Below are 27,565 nucleotides of genomic sequence, written 5' to 3' on the forward strand. Positions count from 1 at the left end.
AAGTGACTTGCCCAGATTCACAAAGAGCTGCAGTGGGAATTAAACCCAGTTCCCCTGGTTCTTGGGACACTGTGCTAACCATTAGGCTACTCCTCCAGTCCTTTAATATAAAAGACATTTTGTTATGATGTGTGTGGAAAATTATATCAAGATAAGACAATTATTCAGAACCAAGACAGACAGCAATTGCTATGCACGCTATACCTTTATGGCCCTATCTACTAAGCATTTTTTTTTCATACACAGAACATCTCATCTTAGAATGGTCTTTTAGCCCACTAAATTCCATATAACAGGTTCAGAGTGGGTTATAACCAGGGCCGGTCTTAGCAAGTGCAGGGCCCTGTGCAGACCAATTTGATGGGGCCCCACCCTAGATCTGCCCTACCCTAGCTCCCGGGCCGACCATCCCCCCTCCCTCCGAGCTCCAGGGCCTGGCCCCCCTCCGAGCTCCAGGGCTCCTCCCTCCTTTCCAGCTCCAAGTCCCCCCTCCTTCCCAGCTCCAAGGCCTCCCTCCCTGCCAGCTCCAAGGCCCCCCCTCCAAGCTCCAAGGCTCCCCACCTTCCGAAGCCTCCCTCCGAGCTCCATTCCCCCTCCCTCTGAATTTTAAAAGTTACCTCGTCGGGTTACAGACAGCAGCAGGAGTGAAAAGCGTGCGAGCTGCTCGGCGCTTCAGGAGCCTTCCTTTCCCTCTCTCAGCTCTGGTCCCGCCCTCATTTCCTGTTTCCACGAGGGCGGGACCAGAGCAGCTGAGAGAGGGAAGGGAAGGCTCTTGAAGCGCCAAGCAGCTCGCACGCTTTCCACTCCTGCCGCTGCATGTAACCCAACGAGGTAACTTTTAAAATTCAGAGGGAAGGGGACTGGAACTTGGACGGTTGGGGGCGGGGCAGAGGCGCGGGGCCCCCTTGAGCGCGAGGCCCTATGTGGTTGCCTCGCCCTAAGATCGGCCCTGGTTACAACAGTATCTAGTTATAACCAAGAATGTACAATAAAACATAAGTAAGCTATAGTAAAAAGAAAAAGTTTTCAATGCATGACAAAACATTTAAGTAACTAGGTGTTGTTCTAATATATCAAGAGATCTAATAAACTGTTATAGTGAACTTCTTTAAGCTCAGGAAATCAAAGAATTACATTATGGTATTTTTTTTAACTGAAACAAGTTACTGAAACAATATGCAAATAAAGAAAGCTTGTAAGGATGAGCTAGGCCAGTTACTATTTTAGAAAGAGGCCTGCCATAATAATTTAAACTGTATTTGTGACCTTGTGGTCAGCCAGTGTAGTTGATATAGAATAGGTGTCACTCTATCAAAATTTATTTCCTCTATCATCTTTGCTGCAGTGTTTTTCAGCAATTGAATTCTATAGGCTAATTCTTTTGTAATCCCAATATAAAGTGAGTTATAGTAGTGTAAGTGTGAAAACACTAGGGCCTGGAACAGCAGCTTGAATGCGTCCTAGTAAAAATAAGACCTTATCATTCTTAACTCTTGAAGTTTAAGAAAATATTTTATAGTTAAAGAGTTCACTTGCACCTCCACCTCTACTGACAGAGTGGACTCCAAAATTGGGACTCCTCCTAGAGACAAACTGAAAGCAGTCTATGGTTTAGATGGAGAAGCAAGCCAGAACATTTTTGTTTTAGACTAAATTAAAAATTAATTTGTGGCGATGGGTCTAATTTTCCACCAGAGCAAAGCACTCATTTAAGACTACCTGTACATTCTGTAAGTCAGTAGATAATGGAAGTAATAAAAGGATATCATCTGCACAAGTATAATATTTATTTATTTGGATTTATTTACCGCCTTTTTGAAAGAATTCAATCAAGGCGGTGTACAGTAAGAATAAATCAAACATAAGCAACAGACAATTACAGCAATAAAAATATTTAAATAACAATACAAAGTATGGCATAGTATACTATTTGTTAAACCACAAAAATACCTAAATAGGGACCACTGGTGATCTATTCTAATTCTAATGTTGTATTACCACGTGGTGTTCAAAATATTCTGCTTCAAACAACTGCAGCTGGTTATAAATCACACTTATTTATTCTTACTTTTATTAAGAGGACCTCAAATCTTCCCAGCTTAGCTGTTCTATTCAGAACTCATTTGCATGATATTTTCTTACATGCGCTCAAGCTGTTTTCTGAAAGTATTTATTATCACTGATCCTGTATTTACTATCAAAATCTTTCAGAGGTCAGGTTTCTTATGTCACTGAAAAAAACTCCCGATCGGAGAAAAACCAGTGACTCCTGTCCTCTGAAAAACAGCTTCCCCATGTACCAAGCAGAATATTTTCTGCAACTGATTCTGTCATTCATTTACATTTGAATACGGTTTTTGTGGATCTCTATCCAACCCAAACAGAAACAGTCTGTACTTAGCTTCAGGGTTGTCCGTGCAGGGACAACAAGCTACAAGCTGCATGTATCACTGCTTATTTCCTCTTTCCCACTGTGATGCACTCTAATTCCTTCTGTCCCTTCAACAAGAACGTCTCATTTCGCTGCTCTCACTGCTGCGTCAGGAAGGTAACACTATCTCTGACATCCTCCTTGCACATTTTCAAAATGGCCGCAGGTTTTATGACAAACGCTCAGGCTTGTTCTTATCCAATCAGATGTTCCATTGTATTTAAAGGGCTATTCTTTTCTCTTCTTGTACTTGAAAGGACTACTTCCTAAAAAAACACCTTCCATTCTACATTTTTGTTTAAACCATACGGTTCTACTGTGTTATACTGATAAATTAACTTTTGTTCTTTTTGCCACAGTTTCGTTTTTATGTCCCCCCCCCCCCCCCTCTCTTTCCCTGTTGTATCTGTTCAATCACCATAAATTTCATTTGATCAAATGTGTGTCCTGTTGTAATGCAGTGCTGGGACATTGGTGCTTCCGGTCTCCTATGGGTTATATCATGTCTGTGTTCTATCACTCTCGTCTTTAACCTCCGTGAGGTGTGTCCTATATAGATTTTTTCACATGGGCATACACAGGCATAGATCACATTCATGGACTCACAATCTGTGTTTCCTCTGATGGTTAGCCTTTTGCTTCCATTGTTCCATATTAATTGAGATCCCTCAATCATATTCTGACATACGCTATACCTACCACACTTCCTGTGGATTCCCAGTTTCTGTTCATACTTCGACCACACATCTGAATTACACAGTGAGGGGCATAATCGAACGAAAATGTCTATCTCCATGGGCGTTTATCTCCGAGAACGGGTCCGTGAAGGGGCGGACCGAACCGTATTTAAAAAAAAAAAAAATAGACGTCCATGTTTTATTCGACAATTTGTGAGCTGGGTGTTTTTGCTTTTCAGCGATAATGGAAAATGAAAGCACCCGGCTCAAAAACGAATAAATCCAAGGCATTTGTTCATGGGAGGGGCCAGGATTTGTAGTGCACTGGTCCCCCTCACATGCCAGGATACCAACCGGGCACCCTAGGGGGCACTTTTACAAAAACAAAAAAAAAAGGTAAAAGAGCTCCCAGGTGCATAGCACCCTTCCCTTGTGTGTTGAGCCCCCCCCCCCCAAATCCCCCTCAAAACCCACTGCCCACAACACTACACCATTACTATAGCCCTAAGGGGTGAAGGGGGGCACCTACATGTGGGTACAGTGGGTTTGGGGGGGTTGGACGACTAAGCATTAAGCAGCACAATTGTAACAGGTATGGGGGGGGGGGATGGGCCTGGGTCCACCTGCCTGAAGTCCACTGCACCCCCTAACAACTGCTCCAGGAACCTGCATACTGATGCCAGGGAGGTGGGTATGACATTTGAGGATGAAAATAAAAAGTTGTGAAACATCATTTTTTGTGGTGGGAGGGGGTTAGTGACCACTGGGGGAGTCAGGGGAGGTCATCCCCGATTCCCTCTGGTGGTAATCTGGTCATTTAGGGCACTTTTTGGGGCCTTATTCGTGAAAAAACAGGGTCCAGGAAAAGTGCCCTAAATTCTAGCTACAAACGCATACTTTTTTTCCATTATCGACGAAAGGCGCCCATCTCTGTTCGGGTGATAACCATGCCCCAGTCCCGCCTTCACCACGCCTCCGACACGCCCCCGTCAACTTTGTACGCTTCCACGATGGAGTGCAGTTGAAAACGTCCAAGTTTGGCTTTCGATTATACCATGTTATTCATTTTTGTGAGATAAACGTCCATCTCCAGATTTAGGTCGGAACTTGGGCGTTTTTCTCGTTTGATTATAAGCAGGAGTGTATCCTGAAGATTAGTATTTCTACTATAAGGTATCATCAATCTCTGATCTTTAAATTGCTCTTCTGTCTGTAATATCTTCCAGTGTTTTTTTAATGATAGTAGCCACCTTCCTAGACTGGTCATTGTACTTAAGAATACAATTTAAGTTAGTGGTTTGATGTTTTAATTTTGATCTCAGGAGCCAATCCCTGTCATTATATCTTGCTCTCTTCCGAGCTTTCTGCACTATTTTTGATGGATAACCTCTCTCCAGCAGTCTCTCTTGTAATTCCTCCAATTTTTCATTGTATACTTGAGAGGAATCGCAGATTCTCCGATATCTCAAAAACTGTGAGAATGGAAGACTCGTCACCAAATGTTTGGGATGCATGATGTTAAATGCCAAAAAGGAGTTTCTATCTGTTGGTTTAGTGTAAACAGAAGTGGAAATAAATTAGATTTAAGAATTGGTAGATTATCATCCAAGGTATGGAGAACCTGGCCTAACTTTAAAATGCTCCTCAAGAAACTAATAATCCAGTTTACTATAAATGGAGGTTGATTCTTAAATAATAAGGATGATCATCTAAACACAAAAAGAGTCTGTCACACATGATCTCTACCATATCACTATGTATTTGTCATACCAGAACTAGCGATCGCCAGCATGGTGCTATGTAAGCCACATTGAGCCTGCAAATACAGTGGTGGAAATAAGTATTTGATCCCTTGCTGATTTTGTAAGTTTGCCCACTGACAAAGACATGAGCAGCCCATAATTGAAGGGTAGGTTATTGGTAACAGTGAGAGATAGCACATCACAAATTAAATCCGGAAAATCACATTGTGGAAAGTATATGAATTTATTTGCATTCTGCAGAGGGAAATAAGTATTTAATCCCTCTGGCAAACAAGACCTAATACTTGGTGGCAAAACCCTTGTTGGCAAGCACAGCGGTCAGACGTCTTCTGTAGTTGATGATGAGGTTTGCACACATGTCAGGAGGAATTTTGGTCCACTCCTCTTTGCAGATCATCTCTAAATCATTAAGAGTTCTGGGCTGTCGCTTGGCAACTCGCATCTTCAGCTCCCTCCATAAGTTTTCAATGGGATTAAGGTCTGGTGACTGGCTAGGCCACTCCATGACCCTAATGTGCTTCTTCCTGAGCCACTCCTTTGTTGCCTTGGCTGTATGTTTTGGGTCATTGTCGTGCTGGAAGACCCAGCCACGACCCATTTTTAAGGCCCTGGCGGAGGGAAGGAGGTTGTCACTCAGAATTGAAGAGAGGCTGAGAAGGCTAGGGCTTTTCAGCTTGGAGAAGAGACGGCTGAGGGGAGATATGATAGAAGTGTATAAAATAATGAGTGGAATGGATCGGGTGGATGTGAAGCGACTGTTCACGCTATCCAAAAATACTAGGACTAGAGGGCATGAGTTGAAGCTACAGTGTGGTAAATTTAAAACGAATCGGAGAAAATTTTTCTTCACCCAACGTGTAATTAGACTCTGGAATTCGTTGCCGGAGAACGTGGTACGGGCGGTTAGCTTGACGGAGTTTAAAAAGGGGTTAGATAGATTCCTAAAGGACAAGTCCATAGACCGCTATTAAATGGACTTGGAAAAATTCCGCATTTTTAGGTATAACTTGTCTGGAATGTTTTTACGTTTGGGGAGCGTGCCAGGTGCCCTTGACCTGGATTGGCCACTGTCGGTGACAGGATGCTGGGCTAGATGGACCTTTGGTCTTTCCCAGTATGGCACTACTTATGTACTTATGTACATGGCCCCATCCATTTGCGGTGAAGTAGTCCTGTGCCCTTAGCAGAGAAACACCCCCAAAACATAACATTTCCACCTCCATGCTTGACAGTGGGGACGGTGTTCTTTGGGTCATAGGCAGCATTTCTCTTCCTCCAAACACGGCGAGTTGAGTTCATGCCAAAGAGCTCAATTTTTGTCTCATCTGACCACAGCACCTTCTCCCAATCACTCTCGGCATCATCCAGGTGTTCACTGGCAAACTTCAGACGGGCCGTCACATGTGCCTTCCGGAGCAGGGGGACCTTGCGGGCACTGCAGGATTGCAATCCGTTATGTCGTAATGTGTTACCAATGGTTTTCGTGGTGACAGTGGTCCCAGCTGCCTTGAGATCATTGACAAGTTCCCCCCTTGTAGTTGTAGGCTGATTTCTAACCTTCCTCATGATCAAGGATACCCCACGAGGTGAGATTTTGCGTGGAGCCCCAGATCTTTGTCGATTGACAGTCATTTTGTACTTCTTCCATTTTCTTACTATGGCACCAACAGTTGTCTCCTTCTCGCCCAGCGTCTTACTGATGGTTTTGTAGCCCATTCCAGCCTTGTGCAGGTGTATGATCTTGTCCCTGACATCCTTAGACAGCTCCTTGCTCTTGGCCATTTTGTAGAGGTTAGAGTCTGACTGATTCACTGAGTCTGTGGACAGGTGTCTTTCATACAAGTGACCATTGCCGACAGCTGTCTGTCATGCAGGTAACGAGTTGATTTGGAGCATCTACCTGGTCTGTAGGGGCCAGATCTCTTACTGGTTGGTGGGGGATCAAATACTTATTTCCCTCTGCAGAATGCAAATAAATTCATATACTTTCCACAATGTGATTTTCCGGATTTAATTTGTGATGTGCTATCTCTCACTGTTACCAATAACCTACCCTTCAATTATGGGCTGCTCATGTCTTTGTCAGTGGGCAAACTTACAAAATCAGCAAGGGATCAAATACTTATTTCCACCACTGTAGGTGGGAAAATGTGGGATACAAATGCAACAAATAAATAAAATAAATAAAGTATGAAACTGTAGCTAACAGCTGTTTAACTTTATCCAGACATAACTGTAGAAAATCCTCCCAGATCCTGTCCACTGGAATTTTCTCATCTTCATTCAACTTACATTCTGGGAGTTTATCTTTTACATTTATTAAAGGGCTCATTTTCGAAACAGAAAGACATTCAAAAAGCGGCACCAAGTAGCCAATAGATTTTTTTGTCCCAAACGTCCAAATTGCTATTTTCAAAACATATTTTTAAAGACATTTTTCTATTAAGTTTGTCTACAGTGTGTCTAAATCACAAGGGGACATGTTAGGGATGGGATATGGGCGTTTCCAAAACGTGGACAGTTTTCTGCCTTAATGAAACAAAGCAAATACGTACAGGGCTAAAAGTTAGATGTTTTGGTCTAGACCTGTGTCAATCATGACTAAGTCACAAAACGGTGCCCTAAAAAAACAGATGTCCACTGGAGGGATTAAAGCATGACCGCCTCCTTACTCCCCCAGTGGTCACTGATCTACCCTTCCCATCCTCTAAACATGTGAAAAACAGTATATATCAGCCCCTATGACAGTGTCAGATGTTATGGTTAGACCTATTAGAGCTGCAAGCAGGTCCCTGAAGTAGCCTAGTGGTCAGTACAGTGCACTATAGAGAAGGGGACCCAGGCCCATATCTCACTCTGTTACACTTGTGGTGGAAAGTGTGAGACCTCCAAAACCCACCGTACCTACATATAGGTGACTCCTGCAGCCATAAGGGCTATTGTAGTGGTGTACAGTTGGATACAGTAGGTTTTTGGTAGGTTTTAGAGGGATCACCATACAATATAAAGGGGTAATGTTGAGATGTGAACCTGGGACTTTTTATGTGAAGCCCACTGAAGCCCCCTAGGGTGTCTCACTCCTCTGCTGGGATGTCTGTGTAGCCAGTGTACAAAGAATGCTCCCCCCTCCCCCATACATATCAATGGCTTTTGTGTGTTTTTCCCTTGGACGTTCTTTTATTTCACAAAAGAAAAACACACTGAGCACAAAACAAATGGCCATTTTCGAAACAAAAATCCTCTAGTTTGAAAATCACTATGTTTGCCACTTGATTTTTGTATGCTTTCAGCAAAACATACAAAAATGGATTTAGATGTCATATTGAAAATGCCTCTCTGGTGGACAATTTGGAGGTTTTGAGATCAAATTGAGGGAGTATCCTAGCCGGACTATTTGGAGAACCCACTGATCGGAGGTTACAAGAGGCCACCGTTGGTGAAAAACTTTTAACCTCCCTCCGACCGGTAGATTGTCCGGCACAGACACTTTTATGTCGGCTATGCTCACCTGGAGCCAGTCAAAAGCCCGTCCCTTGCTTTTGCTGGGGAGCTGCAGGGGCCTGTTGAGGCGCACACTGTTGACATGAACGAGCGCGCTGGGGCTTAGCCTGAGCAGGCTGGTGGGAAGGAGGATTGTACCTGCGCTTATTGTAAGCGTAGGGAGCATTCTTCCGACCCCCGTAAAAACGTCTACCTGAAGAGTTAGATGCTGAAGGCGTCCGGTGGGAGAGTTGGTCGAGTGCAGTTTTCCGCTGATGGAGCTGTTCTACCACCTGCTCGACCTTCTCGCCAAAAATGTTATCCCTCCCGGCAAGGAGCATCTGCAATCCGCTGCTGGACTCGATTCTCCAGGTCAGAGGCACGCAGTCATTAAAGTCTATGCATTACTATACCTTGAGCAGCGGCCCTAGACGCAACATCAAAAGTGTCATAAGCACCCCTGGACAGGAATTTACAACACACCTTCAAGCTGCCTGACCACCTCCTGAAAAGGCTTGGCCTGCTCCGAAGGGAGCTGATCGACCAAGTCTGCCAGTTGCTTCACATTATTCCGCATATGGATGCTCATGTAGAGCAGGGTAGGACTGGATTTTGGCCACGAGCATAGCGGAATGATAGGCCTTCCTCTCAAAAGAGTCCAGAGTTCTAGACTCCTGCCCCGGGGGCGCCGAGGCGTAATCCCTAGAACTCTTGGCCCTCTTGAGAGCGGAATCCACAACCGTAGAGTCATGAGGCAACTGGGTCTTCATCAACTCCGGGTCCCCGTGAATCCGATACTGGGACTCAGCTTTCTTTGGAATGGTGGGATTAGTTAATGGTTTCATCCAGTTCGCCATCAATGTCTGCTTAAGAACATTATGTAGGGGAACAGTGGAAGACTCCTTAGGTGGTGAAGGATAGTCCAGGAACTCGAACATCTCAGCCCTGGGCTCATTCTCAGTTACCAGTGGGAAAGGAATGGCCGTAGACATTTCCCGGACAAAAGAAGAGAAAGACAAACTCTCGGGGGGAGAAAGCTTTCTCTCTGGTGAAGGAGTAGGATCAGAAGGAAGACCACAAGACTCCTCATCCGAGAAATATCTTGGGTCCTCCTCTGCCTCCCACGAGGCCTCCCCCTCGGTATTAGACATGAGTTCTCTGACTGCAGTCTGAAGCCGGGCCCAACGCCGAGGAGCGATGTCCTCGATGACGGTGTCGAGAAGTGGACTCCCGTGCTGACGGCGATGAAGCTCCCTTCACCGATGGGGAATCCACTTGGGTGGCAGCTGATGCCAACACCGCAAGCGGCACCGACGCCGAGGGCCTCACCATGGGCGGGGAGCCATCTGCCGCATCTATCGACGATACCATATGCGCAAGCACCCCCGATACCAGAATAGATGGTCGCAGCAGCCTTTCCAGGATCCCTGGAAGAATGGCTTTGAGGCGCTCGTCCAGAGTGGCTGTCGAGAAAAACTGTGGAGTCGATGCAGGAGTCGAAGCCAGAATCTGCCGAGGAGGAGTAGGTGATACCGGGCTGTCTGGAGAAGTGCGCAACGACACCTCCTGAATGGAGGGTGAGCGGTCCTCCCCGCTTCAACGCTTCACGGGTGCCGAATCCTTCGGCGTCCCAGAGCTCTCGGTACCGTGACGGGAGGGTGACCGATGATGGTGTTTCTTCGCCTTCGCTCGAAGCATGGTCTTGGTACCCCCCGGTACCGATGAGGAAGACGTGGAATCCAAATGTCTCCTCGGGGTCAGGTCTGAAGAGGGTCGGTCCCGATGGGCCTGCTCCGCAGGAGCCCTCGAGGCAGGTGGAGACCCACTCGATGGCCCACTGCTGCCAGCGTGAGATGGTCTCTGGACAGCCATTACCTGTGCTCCCGACGACGATGCAGTCTCCGGTGCTGACATCAACACCACCGCCGACGCCAAAGGGCCGGGCGAAGCTTGGAACAGGTGCTCCTACTGAGCTGATCTCAACGCTTGTGTCCGCTTTTTAATGCCACGACTCAAAGTACAAGCAACGGGGCGATGACTCACCCCAAGACACTGAATACACGAAGTGTGTGGATCAGTGGCTGAGATTGCCCGGCTGCACCGAGTGCACTTCTTGAAGCCGCTGATGATCTTCGATGACATCGATGGAAAAATCGCGGCGGCGAAATCAAAAGACGCGATGGCGCCAAAAGCAGCACAGAAAAAGGGGAAAAAAACCCCGTATGGGCGGCCAACAAGGCTGCACACGAAAACGAAAGAAAACTTACCTACAAACTAAGAGATAAAGGGAAGTTTGGGAGTTTTTAATTTTTTTTTTTAAACGAAAACGCGAACTCGCGAAAAAGAGAAAAAAGTTTAAGAGACGGTAAAACACCAATAGGGCTCTCTCCTGAGGCGCAGAGCAACCGTAAAACAGCCGCCCTGACCATGGAAAAAAAGAGACTGAAGGGCACGTTCACGCGACAGGCGGGAAGACGGCCACGCATGCACGGTGCGCACACTCGTGCGCACGAGGGCTCTAGCAAGCTTTGTTGCTAGGAAGATTTCCTGACCTGGGGCTGCCATCGGACGCCAACCCATCAGTGAGAACAAGCAGCCTGCTTGTCCTCGGAGAACTCCCATATCTTAGCAATGACAACATAAGATTTTATTTGCATCCTTAGCTACACATTGTATGTAGATGCATTGATGCCTCCATATTTATTATATATAGCTTTTCATGGTCTGTGAGCAGGCAATTGATTAAGAATGTATTCATTTTGTCTGTATGTTTATTTTAAATCTGTTTTATTGACAACTAATACAACAAACAAATTAACAAACAGTATGCACACAAAATACAGTTGTCTCAAAATTCCAATTTTCTCCCCAACCACCCAGTACCCTCCCCACCGTCCCATTACTTATTCCACCCAAACCTAACCCCCCATCATCACACAAACCCCTAAACTACTGTCCCCAATTTCAAGGGATCGAACACATGAATACCCCCAACTACCTACCAAAATCCCAGATAACCAAAGATACAAACGAAAAGCAATATATCCTGGTCCAACTAGAGAACACTTCAACAAGAAACAAGTGTACAGTCCAATATAAATATCACGCTGTATTCAGGCAAATATGACAAGCTAAGTCACAAATAATAAACATATCAAACCCACCACAACTGAAACAAAAATTTCAAAAAATTAAACAGCAATCATCTAAGGTCCTCCTTTGGCTAGGAGAGATTAAATAAAAATTTGTGCTGTCTCCACAGAGGTAAAAAAAAAAAAAAGGTTTTACCAGCTAACACAATCTGAAGTCATGCAGGATAGAGCACAGCACATGAAATTTGCAGGGCATAAAGCTCAGAACACAAAGGAGCAAAAGCTTTCCATTGAATGCGCATTTCAGAAGTATAATCTTGAAAACAGAGAACGGAGAAATTAGATCTTACCTGCTAATTTGCTTTCCTTTAGTCCCTCCGGACCGGACCAGGATTGGACTGTTGGGTTGTGCCCGCCTACCAGCAGGTGGAGACTGAGAAAAAACTCTGACTCTAGAGAGCCAATAGGAGCCCTGGCCATGTGACCTTAGCCTCAGTATTTGAATAACAAAGCAGGAAAGAAAGAAAGAACTTCTGTGCCATATGGAATCCTAGCAGCCACAAATTCCTCGGCAAAACCGAGTACTAGAGCTCACCAGCAACTCTCACCAGAGAAGTGGTATGGCCCATTCATATTAGAGCTCACCAGCAACTCTCACCAGAGAAGTGGCATGGCCCATTCATATTAGAGCTCACCAGCAACTCTCACCAGAGAAGTGGTATGACTCACTTAAGGTTTCATATATATTCCATCAACTGAGCTCACCAGCAACTCTCGGCAGAGAAGTGGTATGACATATTTAAGGCTTTATATATATACAGTGGGGGAAATAAGTATTTGATCCCTTGCTGATTTTGTAAGTTTGCCCACTGACAAAGACATGAGCAGCCCATAATTGAAGGGTAGGTTATTGGTAACAGTGAGAGATAGCACATCACAAATTAAATCCGGAAAATCACATTGTGGAAAGTATATGAATTTATTTGCATTCTGCAGAGGGAAATAAGTATTTAATCCCTCTGGCAAACAAGACCTAATACTTGGTGGCAAAACCCTTGTTGGCAAGCACAGCGGTCAGACGTCTTCTGTAGTTGATGATGAGGTTTGCACACATGTCAGGAGGAATTTTGGTCCACTCCTCTTTGCAGATCATCTCTAAATCATTAAGAGTTCTGGGCTGTCGCTTGGCAACTCGCATCTTCAGCTCCCTCCATAAGTTTTCAATGGGATTAAGGTCTGGTGACTGGCTAGGCCACTCCATGACCCTAATGTGCTTCTTCCTGAGCCACTCCTTTGTTGCCTTGGCTGTATGTTTTGGGTCATTGTCGTGCTGGAAGACCCAGCCACGACCCATTTTTAAGGCCCTGGCGGAGGGAAGGAGGTTGTCACTCAGAATTGTACGGTACATGGCCCCATCCATTCTCCCATTGATGCGGTGAAGTAGTCCTGTGCCCTTAGCAGAGAAACACCCCCAAAACATAACATTTCCACCTCCATGCTTGACAGTGGGGACGGTGTTCTTTGGGTCATAGGCAGCATTTCTCTTCCTCCAAACACGGCGAGTTGAGTTCATGCCAAAGAGCTCAATTTTTGTCTCATCTGACCACAGCACCTTCTCCCAATCACTCTCGGCATCATCCAGGTGTTCACTGGCAAACTTCAGACGGGCCGTCACATGTGCCTTCCGGAGCAGGGGGATCTTGCGGGCACTGCAGGATTGCAATCCGTTATGTCGTAATGTGTTACCAATGGTTTTCGTGGTGACAGTGGTCCCAGCTGCCTTGAGATCATTGACAAGTTCCCCCCTTGTAGTTGTAGGCTGATTTCTAACCTTCCTCATGATCAAGGATATCCCACGAGGTGAGATTTTGCGTGGAGCCCCAGATCTTTGTCGATTGACAGTCATTTTGTACTTCTTCCATTTTCTTACTATGGCACCAACAGTTGTCTCCTTCTCGCCCAGCGTCTTACTGATGGTTTTGTAGCCCATTCCAGCCTTGTGCAGGTGTATGATCTTGTCCCTGACATCCTTAGACAGCTCCTTGCTCTTGGCCATTTTGTAGAGGTTAGAGTCTGACTGATTCACTGAGTCTGTGGACAGGTGTCTTTCATACAGGTGACCATTGCCGACAGCTGTCTGTCATGCAGGTAACGAGTTGATTTGGAGCATCTACCTGGTCTGTAGGGGCCAGATCTCTTACTGGTTGGTGGGGGATCAAATACTTATTTCCCTCTGCAGAATGCAAATAAATTCATATACTTTCCACAATGTGATTTTCCGGATTTAATTTGTGATGTGCTATCTCTCACTGTTACCAATAACCTACCCTTCAATTATGGGCTGCTCATGTCTTTGTCAGTGGGCAAACTTACAAAATCAGCAAGGGATCAAATACTTATTTCCCCCACTGTATATTCCAGCAACTGAGCTCACCAGCAACTCTCAGCAGAGAAGTGGTATGACATATTTAAGGCTTTATATATATTCCAGCAACCGAGCTCACCAGCAACCACCAGAGAAGTGGTATGGACCACGCAAAGTCTTTTTTTTTTTTTTTTTTTTTTTAAACATTCCACATGTGGTAAAGGAACGAATACACTTCCAAACTTAATAAAAGAATCTAAAGAGTTGACAGAACATGGGAGGGGCCTGGTCCGGTCCGGAGGGACTAAAGGAAAGCAAATTAGCAGGTAAGATCTAATTTCTCCTTCCTTAGCATCCCTCCGGACCGGACCAGGATTGGACTGTTGGGAAGTACCAAAGCAGTAATCTTACGGGAGGGACAGACATTGAGAATGTGGTAGAGTCCCTGAAGACACCCAAACTAGGATGAATACGAAGCCAAAGCTTGACGATCCAAGAACCGCCAATAAACTAAACAGAATGACTACAAAGCAAAAAAGCTGAAGCTGAAAAGTCCAAGCGACGCTGAACATTGTCCCCTACCAAGTGACCGCTATATATTGTCCCCTACCGCATCAGTGCAGCGCAAAGGACAGAGAGACTCGAGAAAAAACGACTGAAAGAAGGATGACAAAGGTAGAAGCAGAGCCGCCTGGCAACAAAAAACTGCAATGAATCTACCTCAGCTGAGAAAGTGGAAACCGAAATCCTGAAGTACAATACTCCAGATATTGTAGACTATTGCTGATCTAGCAACAGATTGGAAGTATGTAAAGCCTATCAGTGAGAAAGTACCTGATCACTAGAAGCTAAATAGGTAAAAACAAGAATGCAGTTAAATACTATGCAGAAGAAGAAGGTACCTAAATTCTTGCTAGACTGAAGGTCCAAATAAACTGACAGCCGCTGCAGTTACCCAACATGAAAAAAAAAAAAAAACATATCTCAGAGCGCAATTCAACTGAGAGAGAAAGAATCATCTGTAGCTGTTGCCTCTGCAAGCCAATCACCTGAGACTCTTGTTGTAGACCCCAATTAGTGAAAATGGGAATAAATCAACAGTAGACACTTGTTAGTACCTTTCATCTGTTAGAAACATAAAACACTACACAGTTCCAGGAACAACATGTATAGAATGTTTGTACGTTTAGGAATCTAGCCAGGTGCTCATGGTCTGGATTGGCCGTGGACAGAAAGGTGGGCTCAATAGGACCTTTGAGCTTTTCCCAGTGTGGAATTACATATGTACTTATGTAGTAGAACTATAATATACATATATATTTTCACAGATGCAGCCATCAAAAAACTGGTCACTGTGTATATGCTCCCGGCATACCTGCAGGAAGAATGCTCAATCTCAACCACCAGACCACTAGTGAGAATACAGAGGCCAACTGAGCGGAGGGATTCCATCAGAGATAAATATCTGGATACGAGAGGGCATCTATCTCTGCCGCTGACAAGTCTTTTTAGCAAGAGAGTAAGCGAGGCACATGGAAGGTCAGAGCGAAAAGAAATAGTTGTAGAACTGGGACCTCCCCTTAAGGTACTATCCACTGAGAACTCTTTTTTTTTTTTTTTTTTTCTTCAATGGTCACGAAATTGACAGAGTGAAAAGCTGCCCAAAAAAGACTACCGAGACTCCAAAGCGAATGAAGAAAAAATTCCTTCTTGGGAGCTAGAAAGTAAAATTTTACTCTGCAAAATAGAGCAAGGTAATGGCCGAAGGCCCAAGAACATCCAGAGAAAACAGAAAGTGGGACGCTTGTAGAGAAGACAAAAACAGTCTGCGCCAACTTGACTAAACAAAGAGAGAAAAAATAGAAACATGCTATGAAATCTAATGAGATCACACGAGAGCTCAAAAGAGAGCTCAAATGAGAGACCTGGCTACATGCACCCCATAACCTAGGGTGTGCCCGAAATGCACCACCCGTTGCTTGACCTGACAACTCTGCCAATAAGACTGTCTGTAATGAACCAGACATCTATGGAAAGGATGAAACGACGAGATGTAGTTTCATGAGCGCCGCTGCTACTACGACCATAACTTAAGAAAAAAGTGCGCGGAGCCGACGCGAGACCGAAGAGCAGGGCAAGAAAACTGGTAATGAGGACCTTATCATCCTCGTATCACGGACATTACTCCTCCTATACTGAAATGTACTAAGATGTACCGACCCACATCCATAAGAAATGAATGTGGTACTTGCAACCTGGATTGACCACAACTGAGAACAGGATGCTGGGCTTAATGGACTCTTAGACTTTCCCCGTATGACCATACTCATATACTAATAGCAAAAATGCACAGGACGTGAAAGAATCCCCTTCCAATTGAAAGGAAGGTCTGGAATGAGGACATATAGAATGAAAATGAAAGGATCACCATATGTTGAGCGTGGACTGAGACACACTGGCCTTTAATTTTACCGGATCTCCCCAAACCTCGTATCATGTCATGCCTCCTTCCTCACTGAGATGTACAGAGATGAACAGATGCACACTCACAAGATATGAATGTGGTATTTGCAATCTGGATTGACCCCATCTGAAAACAGGATGGGGACTCTTGGCCTTTCCCATTATGGCAACACTTATGCCCTTATGGCAAAAAATGCACAGAAAATGAGTGAATCTCCTTCCAAGAGAAAAAAACTCTGGAGAGAGGAAGAATAAAATGAATATGAAAAGGAATAGACTTGGAAAATACCTATTACGGAAAAGGTGGTGAATTTGTGCCACAGGAGACAAGACTGTACCTGACGTCAAGAAAGCTTGAAACAAGACCCTAAAATCTGTAAGGAAGAGAAAGGGATAGCAGATGTTATGGATGGTCATACTGGACAAAACCAGAATGTTTACCATGTGCCCAGGCTGAATAGATAGAGGAAACAAAAATACAAGTAGATGGCATGAGGACCTCCCACTATCCTTAAGTGGGAGAAAATGCAAATTGACCTGATAACTTTACTCCCTAAGTGGACATATATCTTGTAAGTCCTAGAAGAAAACTAAGATAACACATGAGAAACTCCAAGACAGTTGGAAAGTAGAGAAGATGTGAATAAAACATGCCTTCTAAAGCATCTGAGAAAACTGGGTGCTCGGTAGACAGGACTGAGTCTCCTAGAATATGAGAACCATCTGAACCATGTAGCCTATGCAGCTGTCATCTGCTATGCCAAAGAGAACGCATAGCCATGAAAGAAAATTGCTGAAAGGAAGTAAGACCTTATGTCCAGAATTGCAAAGTACGCAACAATTGAGTATCAGACAATGTATTTCATTGCACATGGCATCTGAACCATATAGCCTACGCTCTAGAGAACGTTTGTTAAGATCTTAAAACACTGTATAAGAACATAGCCACGGAGGAAAATTTCCTGAAAGGAATTAAGATCTTATGTCCAGCATTGTAAAGTACCAAACAATGGCACCTGAACCAGATAGCCTATGCCATAGAAAATGTTTGTTAAGTTCTTAAAACACTGTATAACATCATAGCCATGAAGGGAAATGCTTGAAAGGAACTAAGATATTATGGCCAGATTTGTAAAGTACTAATCAATTGACTATTAGACAATGTAGTCCTATTCACCAGGAAATGAGAAAGACACAGAGTGACACACACTGGACCTCCAAAAAAACTGCGCTAGATAATAGCAAAGACCTTTCCTCCAAACATCACACACAAGGGAAAGGAATAGGAAATTGGTTATTTTGGAGCTGAGATATAATTTAATTCGCCCCATTGTCTAAAACAGAGAATTCCCGACTGAGCTGCACTTTGAATCAGAGTCTTGCCAAGAACAAAGAAATCGCCAACTGAGCTGCACTTTAATTCACAACATTGCTAGCAACCAAAAAGTCCCCGACGGAGAAAAAACAGAGGGAAAAACAAAATGAGCGCCATTCGCATCGTAACATTTCGTTTTTTTTTGTTTTTTTTTAATAGCTTGAAAAATACATGTAAAAATTAATTGCGGGGAAAATATACTACCAATCGCCCCAACTACCGGAGAAACAATATCTCCTTTCCATTGCACAAACAGCCAAACACAGTAAAAGCAGAAAAACGCTGCCGCATCAAGGGAAATTGCAGCTGCAGGCAAAACAATGGCGGCCAAGCGCGCCAAAATGAGAAGAATAAAGTTCGGGGGAGAAAACCACTGACCAGACCGACGAAGAAGCAGGAAATCCGTGCCGCTGAAAAACAGATAACCTCCGATGCCGCACAAAACATGGTTTAGCCTCTGGCCCGACAGGAACCGTCAATACAGCTCCCAAGCTATACAGACCTGTCCAAGAGCGAGCACGCGCTTAACAGTTCGCGCCTCTCTTTTTTTTTTTTTTACAACTACCGCCGCTAACAACGCCGGATAGCAGAGGAAAAATAATTAAGATAACAAAAAACCACCGATTAAAGTCACAGACGCTGACTTTTCATTTTTTTTTTTTTAAATAGCTCCGCCAGAAAAGAAAATAAAGACTCTTCAAACAGAATAAGACAGAAGAGCTACCTGCTCGTTATAAGACTGGGGAAAGCAAAAACTACTTCCTTTAAATTCCTTTCATTTGAATTAATTTTTTTAATTTTCTTTTACTTGATTTAATTCTTTAAAAACAGCTGCCTATTAAAAGTGGCTGCCTCTCCCAAAGACGGTATACCTTTCCAGAGAAAGGGACGGCCCTTCCCTGCTAAGCCAGGGAGATGGGGAGGAAGGGGGGTGGACTCGAGACACCCGAGTTTAACACCCCAGAGGCTGTCAAAGAAAGAAAAGAAACCCTGTCAAGCCTCTAATTACGATTCCAGGCACAGAAGAAGTATTATAAATATATCTGTAATATCTTATAGAGAAAAAGATGGGCTCACTTCCTACCTGCTGAGAGACTGAGAAAATACTGAGGCTAAGGTCACATGGCCAGGGCTCCTATTGGCTCTCTAGAGTCAGAGTTTTTCTCAGTCTCCACCTGCTGGTAGGCGGGCACAACCCAACAGTCCAATCCTGGTCCGGTCCGGAGGGATGCTAAGGAATCTCTGGTTATTATATGCTAGGCAATGTCCAGCACGCAAGGCTTGCAGGATAACTCGCTTGTGCTCCAAATGATAAACACGAAAAATAATCACTCTAGGACGGGTTGAATCACCAGTCCTGAGACCAATCCTACAGGTCCACTTAATTTTAAAAGAATCCTCACTGAAAGTCAAATTTAAGGATTGTGGAAGACAAATCTCGAAAGTCTTCACCAAGTCTACATCCTTTAGGGACTCAGAAATACCAACCAAACGCAAATTACTGTGACGTGCTCTGCCCTCCAAAGTTTCCACTTTGTGTTCCGTCTGCTTAAAAGCAAGGAGAAGCTGATCCATAGCATCCACCACCATATGCTGAGCCCCAGTTTCCAAAGAACCTACATGATGTTGCTGAGCATCGTTTTCGAGCTCCAAATTATCCAGTCATTCATAAGCAGCCTCGATGCGATCTTGCATTTGCTGTAATTTAGCATCCAAGGCAGCTTCCACCAGTGCGCACTTCTGTTACGATATCCTTAGTCCATTCAGAACAAACCGAAGGACTTAGCTGGGCCTCACAAGCCGCCATCTTGGCTTCCACTCCCCTTGGTTTCTCTGAGGCCCTACGGATCAATCTTGATGCCAAAACCCAAACAAGTCTCAGCAGGCATCTTAAACAAGTGGTGGCAGCGAAAGGATCAGCAGCAGCGGGCAGGAAAGTGTGGGGACCTTTCCTGCCTCGAAGCTAGCCACTAGACCACCAGGGTGATGCACGGTATGTGTGGGAAGGACATAAAGGGCTGGAGGAGAGGTGGATGGGAAGGAGGGAGTTGAACACTGGATAGTCTCTGTTTCCCTTTCCGTTCTGCGAGAGCCCCAAAGGACCCGGGTCCATCCCCGCGGGATCCCCGTGGACCTTAGTCCATCCCCATGGGATCCCTGTGGTCCTGGAGGGGGTATCTGTGGGATTCCCGCTATCCCCATTCCTGTGCAGTGTGGACAGGCAACACTGCACTTGGTCAGACACACTACAGTCTGCTTGCTCCCTCAATTCTGGCATTTTCTGCTCAGAGGCAAGTTATGGGGTCTCTGCCTATGTGGAAGCAGTGCTGCTATTCCCATGGCTGCTTTTGAACAGGAAACGCAGGAATTGAGAGAGGTGGTGGGGAGGGGCAGTGCTGCCTGTACATGGACAGAGACCCACAGTCCACCCCTGAACAGACAATACTGGGTCAAAGGGAGGAAACAGGTTGCAGCATGCTTATGTGCAGTGTTGCCTGTTCCTGTGGCTTGTGCTGCTCCACAGCACCATCGGCTAGACAGAACAGCATTGTTCTTGGCACAGACAGAAATAGGATGACTGCTTCAAAGCTCTGGCCACTGCAGTAACCCAAGCCTTTGACATAACTTCCCAAGTGCTTCACTACACAGTTTATGTTTTAGGGACTAGCTGTAAATTAAAGCAGGTGCCCTTGAAAACGTTACGCTTTTACCTATGGACTCCCTGTTATGAGTGGCTGCCCCTTTTGCACGTAGATTAAAACAGCCCTGGGAATAAAACTGGACACATAAGATGGACCTTACAGTCCTCATTAGTTGCCAAATTCTCTGATTCTTGCCTCTCTCTCTCTCTTTTTTTTTTTAAATTAAAGTTCAGTTTCAGACACTGACTTTAGTAATGAGCAATTTTATTATGAAATCTATCAAAACAGGAACCAACGTTAACTGGCTACTTTCAGCACATTTATCAGCCAGTCACCTTTGGACATTAAGCTACATTTGAGCTCTGCATTATTCCCCACATCCAAAGAAGAATAATCTCTGGAATCACTAAAACCATCACAAACCTGTTTGATTTCCTGCAGGAGATCAGCATCTACATAATACCTCTCCTCAGACCTTACAGCTCCAAAGTGATTCTGCATCCGAATCTGTGACATCAGTTCATTTAGTCGCCCCTGGGAAAAAGGTTAGGTGCCAAAATGTTAGTGTTGTACAGTATACCATACCAAAGTTATTGTCTCTCTAAGCATCACAATAAATCATGTCTCTGACGTGGCTTCCTTTTTCCCAGAGAAGAAACATGAGCAAGTACTTTGCCCGCTAAGTCCTTTTGCTTCCTTATTTGTTCATATATATATGCAATTTCTATACTATGATAAGCAAGCTAAGTGCCCACTTTAAGTTTTTCTTGTTGGAGGAAAAGATTTCAGTTGCTCGTTTTTTTTGTGTGTGTAAGGAATACACTTATTTGACACCGAGTGAGCTTCCTCATCAGCCCAAAACCTCCGTTTTAACTTACAGTGTCTAATGTGTAAATATGTATAGTTGTGACTTTTTAATCGTCTAACAAGTCATTGACCATGAAAAAAAGATTGAAAAGGGCACTTATGTGAAGTATGGCTTCTGTGTAGTGGTTTGCTCTACAGAGCTTCTGTTTCATGACAGCTTCCTCAGGAGACAAACTGGGAGCCAGATGGACTTCTGCCCTTTTTGCTCGATCTCAAGTCTTTTCTCTTTCAATGAAAAGACTTGAGATTGAGCAAAAAGGGCAGAAGTCTGCCTGGCTCCCGGTTTGTCTCCCGAGGAAGATATCGTGAAACAGAAGCTCTGTAGAGTAACCCACTACACAGAAACCAAATCAGATAAGTGCCCTTTTCAATCTTTATTTCATGGTCAATGACTTGTTAGACGATTAAAGAGTCATAACTATACATATTTACAAATTGGACATAATAAGTTAAAACGGAGGTTTTTGGCTGATGAGGAAGCTCACTCGGTATCAAATAAGTGTATTCCTTACACAAAAAAACGAGCAACTGAAGTCTTTTCCTCCAACAAAGAAAAACTAAGTGGACACTTTGCTTGCTTTATCATAGTATAGAAATTGTTTCATCAACAAGCACCATACACCAATAGAAGTATTCATATATATACAGCAACGGACTATCCACTCACTCTGACCCTGGGCTATCTTACAACAAATCCTATAAAAGACTAATTCCTCATATCTTATTCAATTGTACATATAATTGTATATATAATTTGTCTTCAGTTTGTCCTGTCTATATATCCCAACTACCTATTAAGATGATTCACTGTATTGTACAATATGTTATTTGAATGTTCTAATGCATGCTTATTTAAGTGTTTAATTTGTATTGTGGTGACATTGTGAGTATCATATGCATGTTATATGAATGTTCTTCCATACTGCCTATTATGGTATCATTTGTATTCTGATGACATTTATCATATGTCTGTTATGTTTTACAGTGCTGTTATATGTCTATATTTCTGATACTATTTCATGTTAGTCCTATCGCTAGGGTTCAATTTGCCATCTCTAACTTTACTTCATTGATTCTATATATGCTTATATTTGGTCATTTTACTTTTGCTATGCTGTTAACATAATTGCAAGTTACAAATCTTTTCAAAAAGGCAGTTAATAAAGAAACAAACAATAAATAAATGGACTTGGAGTGGCTTAGTGGTTAGAGCGCCTGTCTAGACAGCCAGAGGTGCTCGGTTCAATTCCCACTGCTGCTCCTTGTGATCTCCAATGCCTCAGGTACAAACTTAGATTGTGAGCCCTCCAGGGACAGAGAAATACCCAGTTAACTGAAAGTAACTCATCTTGAGCTACTACTGAAAAGGAGTGAGCAAAATCCAAATAAAATAAATCCATCTGTACACATCTTTACTAAATGCATCATGCTGATGGTTATCCTATCTACAAGTCATACCTTACCTTGAACTGAGTTGGTGCATTGAGTTCACACTGAATGGTGTCTAACTGTACACGAAGTTGCTCCTCATCAGCCTGGATGGCATAGCCACTTTTTCTCTGAATCTCCTGCTTAATTAAAACCTGTGAATTAGGAAAAGCATATAAACAGTAAATCAAAAATACATTGCCTATTGGGGATATGCATATACTTACAGTATGTATAGCCTGATTCTAAAGACTGAGTTTATGACCCGGCCTGTTTGGTTATCTGCCAATGGGTAAGAGCTAGTTAAAACAATAGCAGTGGCAAAAAATTTCACAGACAATTCAGTTTATAGTTAGAACTAAAATCTTCAGAGCCTTGGACTTCAAAGCTCACGTCTTATCAGTAGTAGCTCAAGATGATCTGTATTCAAATATAGTACATATTTCCCTGTCCTAGGAGGGCTTAAAATCTAAGGGGCAGATATACAAAGAGATTTAAATGGCCAGGAGAGGCTACTGGCTATTTAAATCACTTGTGCATAGCAATCTGGGAAAATGCAGCAGCATTTAACTGAATAGTGCCACTAAATATCCCCTCTAAATACCCATGCTGAAACTGAGTGGTCTGACGGTGGAGTTAGGGCAGAGTGGCGACCTAGCTGGTTCGTGGTGATATTAAATCTGTTAACCATCTAGGTAACCAAATAAAGTTAGGACAGAGAAAAGGCTGTCCTAATTTTATGTGTGAGGTTAACCAGGCATCAGTCTGAATATTGGCCAGTGCATGGATAACCTCCAGGTAGCAGAAGGAAGGCTCCCACCTCTCCTACCCACCTGAAACAGCCCCCTAAATCTTCCAATCCCCCCTCAGCAAGGACAGACCCCCCCCCCTCAACCATCCCCGCCAGTTACGATAGGCTCTCCCAAGGCCTATGTAAGATCCCTAGTGGTCCAGCAGGGGCGATGGGGGCAGAAGCAAACCGGTATTGAATACTGGAGCCTAATTTAGCAGGTGACAGCCAGCGTGACTGATCATCGCCTGCTGAATATCGACTAGTAAGACATCAATATTCAGCCAGAGGCAGTCAGATTTTTTTCACTGCCACTGGCTTTATTTCCAGATATTCAATGTCAGGCCATGTCCGGGCACCGACATTCGATCCATCCAGCCTAGTATTGTGCTTTCAACAGTGGCCAATCCAGGTTACAAGTACCTGGCAGAATCCCAAACAGTAGCACGATTCCATGATACTGATCCCAGGGCAAGAAGTGGCTTCTCCCATGTCTATTTCAATAGCAGACTATGGACTTTCCTCAAGGAACTTGTCCAAAACTGTTTTAAACCAAGATATGGTAACAGCTGTTACCACATCCTCCAGCAACAAGTTCTAGACCTTAACTATTTGTTGAGTGAAAAAATGTTTCCTCATTCATTTTAAAAGTATTACCACTTCATTGAATGTCCCCTAGTCTTTGTACTTTTTCAAAGAGTAAAAAAAAATCGATTCACTTTTACCTGTTTTACACCACTCGGGAGTTTGTAGACCTCTATCATATCCCCCTCAGCCGTCTCTTTTCCAAGTTAAAGAACCCTAGCCTCTTTAGCTTTTCCTCATGAGAGGCATTCCATCCCCTTTATTATTTTGGTCGCTCTTTGAACCTTTTCTAATTCTGCTATATATATTTTTTGAGATATGGTGACCAGAATTGCACACAATACTCGAGGTGAGGTGGTACCATGGAGCAATATAGAGGCATTATAATGCTCTTACTCTTATTTTCCATCCCTTTCCTAATAATTCCTATCATCCTGTTGCTTTTTTGGCTGCCGTCACACACTGGGCATAGAATTTCAGAATATTGTCTACGATGACACCTACATCTTGGGTGCCGATTTCTAAGGTGGACCCTAGCATCAAGTAACTATGATTCAGATTCTTCTTCCCAATGTGCATCACTTGTGAACCACCTTTCACTAGAACAACCAAGGCAGTTCACAAAATGTCAAGTATAAGAAAGTAATGGAAAAGAACTCCAATGAATCATAGTAAAGGGAAAGGTGGGGGGAAAAATAGGAAAAAAGAGAAAAGAAAATACTCTAATCACAACGCACCACATCAACCGACTAAACTTTGGGGGAAGGCAAAAGAGAAAAGACAGGTTTTTAAGGCGGCACAGAATTTCGTATGCGATTAATCTGAACAGATATCTGGGGAAAGTGAATTCCAGAGGCAGGGGGCTGGAAAAAGAAGGAAGAGCGTCGAGTAGAGACAAGGAGATAACAATGGACTGGGGGTGGGGCCAGGCGATGAACAAAAGCAGAATGGAGGAGACAAGATGGGGTATAGGAGACAAGTGAAACAAGATATGAAGGAGTTCCATAATGTAGAACCTTATGTGCAAGTGTAAGAATCTTGTGCTGAATAAAAAAAGGTAACCGGAAGCCAGTGATACTGAATAAGAAGAGGAGTAATGTGTTTACAGCAGTCAGCATGTGCGAGGATTCAGATGGCAGTGTTTGGTACAATCTGGAGACACTTTAAGGAATAAATTGGGAGACCTGAATAAACATTATTACAATAGTCCAAGCGGGTTGGAACAAGGGAATAGAGAAGAGAAGTACAGGCAGTCATTAATATAAGTGTGGAGAGACCAGATAAGTCGAAAAGAGAAAAAAAACAGGTGTGGACAGACAAGATGTAAGCACAACTGGGAGTCCAGAGTAACGCCAAGGTAGCATATAGAATTTACAAGAGAGATCGAGAAGTTTCTCAAAACAGGAGAGAGATTTATGTGGGACCTATAGCCAGTTACCCAGAGACCCACAGTCTTATCTGGTTTGAGGATAAGCTTATTAGAAGAATATCAGGCGTCTATTGCATCTAGGCAGTATTGAAGAGAAATTAAGTCTGGGAAAAGAGGGTTTTGTTTGGAAACTAAGAAAATGTTATCTGCATACATATAGAACTTAACAGGAAAAGGACTGAATCAATGTTGCCAGTGGGCTGAGAAAGAGATTAAAGATAAGTGGGGAGAGCACAGAATCCTGTGGAACATCGGGAGAGAATAGGGACTGGATGTAGAAGAAGGAAGCTGAACTTGAAAAGTACGATTGGTCAGGAGTGAAGAAAACCACTGAAACACTGTTCCTGAAATACCACAGGAGGTCAGTCGGGAGAATAGTGTTGTCAATAAGATCGAAGGCAGTCATGAGATCTAAAGAGATGATTAGTACAGTATTATTGTGCTCAAAAACAAAATGTAGACGGAGGAAAGTGACATCATCTTGCTGACTGCAGCCTAGTCAACAAGCTCCTCCATACTCTGTGTAATAAGTAATAACTAGCGGCTTACCCAGATTTACTTCTTGTCTGGAAGGATTGTGATCAACCCTGGGACTGTTGGAGAGAACGATGGTGAGCCGCAAACTAAAGCCAGATTTAAAATCATATGTGTACCGAGCTCTGGGTAAGTCAGAACGTGGCGGAGCTAAGATGGAGCAGGTTGCAACTTCAGCGGGCTTGCTGCGAGATGCTCTAGAGGCTGAAGCTTTGGATGATGGCACGCTGTCCATGGAGCAAGCTCTAGTAAGCCAGATGGATATAAAAGTATGGATAGCAGACCTTAAATCTACTATGGAGAGCCTTAAGCAAGAACTCCTGGTGGATGTGGCTAGTTTGCATTAAAATATTGATGATATCGGACATCAAGAGCGTGTTATTTGACATGATCAAGATGTGGCCAATTTGTGGCCATAAGATAGTTGATAATATGGACAATAAATATGAAGATCTCCTTGATGGGTGGAGGATGAAGAGAATAGAACACGCAGAAACAATCTCCAGGCATGAGGAGTTCCAGACATGAAGCAGGAACATTACATGGTGGACATTATGTTGCAGGTCTGCCACCAATTGCTCCGTACTGCAGATCAAACTGTGGAACTGCCTCTGATAGACTCTGAGCGAGTGCATCAGGACTTGAGGCCCAAGAAGGTTGGCAGACAGTGTGATTTTATTGCTTGCTTTCTATGCTTTCCAATTAAGGAATGGGTTTTACAAGCAGCCTGTAGGGTGGGTCATATTCTCATGGATGGCGCTATGGTAGGGCTCTTTGCAAACATTTCAGCTATAACCCTCCAGCCGTTGTGAGTTCCACCCAGATATGTACTGTTTGGCAGATAATAAAGTGAAATTTCTTTGGCTCTACTCCTTTCAGCCAACTTGTGGCGGGAAGACTCTGTGGATGTTGTAACGACTGGGGTCTTGGTGTGGCCTCCTGCCAGTCAGTGATGGTGACGGGGGGATCAGAAGAGCCACTTGCAGCATAGGCCAACAGCCCCAAGCCAGTCTGACTGACACCACTGATGATGCTACTATTGCTGCTGGACTCTCTCCAAGAAGTACTCTTCATCGTGTGGCGTTTTTGCCTGCAATCTAGTATGATACTTCTGTATGAGATCTTGGATTTATCTGAGTTGTTTGTGTATTGCGTTTTGCAGGATTCACCATTGCTCTTTACAACTGCTCAGTATTTCACTCTGCCTTTTTTTTTTTTGCACTTTGGGGTTGACTTCTTTTTGTGAGTCTGTTCTACTATTCTGGGAAGCCTTGTATGGGGATGTGACTTGGTGGGTGGCATTCTTCTTTCTCAGGCCTATACTATGGGAAGCCGTCTGACTATGCGGATGGGGGCAGGGAAGGTTGGTGTTGGATGTGTGGGGGCCAGCTGGCTGGAGTGTGCATGGCGGGGTGTTTGAACGTGTGGTAGGGTGTGGTGGGTTGCTTGATACACTTTCGGAAATTGTCATTGTCATTATCTTTCACTGTAGTTTTTCCATGCGCTCTAAGCACCTACATTGTTTTACATTTAATGTTAGGGGCCTTAACGCTCCCAATAAGAGAGAACTCTTTTTTAAGGAAGCTGAGTGGGTGCATATGGATGCAGGATTTGAGCAGGAAACACACTTCTTGACAAAACACA

At 43.9% G+C, this 27,565-nt stretch overlaps 1 protein-coding gene across 2 annotated transcripts in view; it reads right to left on the reverse strand.

The window, feature by feature from the left end:
- Positions 1 to 27,565, reverse strand: part of NUP54 (nucleoporin 54) — a 325,681-nt gene that overhangs the window by 2,265 nt on the left and 295,851 nt on the right. For both annotated transcript variants that reach the window (XM_030190649.1, XM_030190648.1), the window contains 2 exons: positions 22,619 to 22,738; positions 20,712 to 20,822 (listed from right to left, as the gene is read on the reverse strand). In XM_030190649.1, coding sequence (XP_030046509.1) covers positions 20,712 to 20,822; positions 22,619 to 22,738 — 231 coding nt within the window. The remainder of the gene's footprint in view (positions 1 to 20,711; positions 20,823 to 22,618; positions 22,739 to 27,565) is intronic.

The sequence above is a fragment of the Microcaecilia unicolor genome, chromosome 2, assembly GCF_901765095.1.
Source record: "Microcaecilia unicolor chromosome 2, aMicUni1.1, whole genome shotgun sequence".
Lineage (NCBI taxonomy): Eukaryota > Metazoa > Chordata > Amphibia > Gymnophiona > Siphonopidae > Microcaecilia > Microcaecilia unicolor.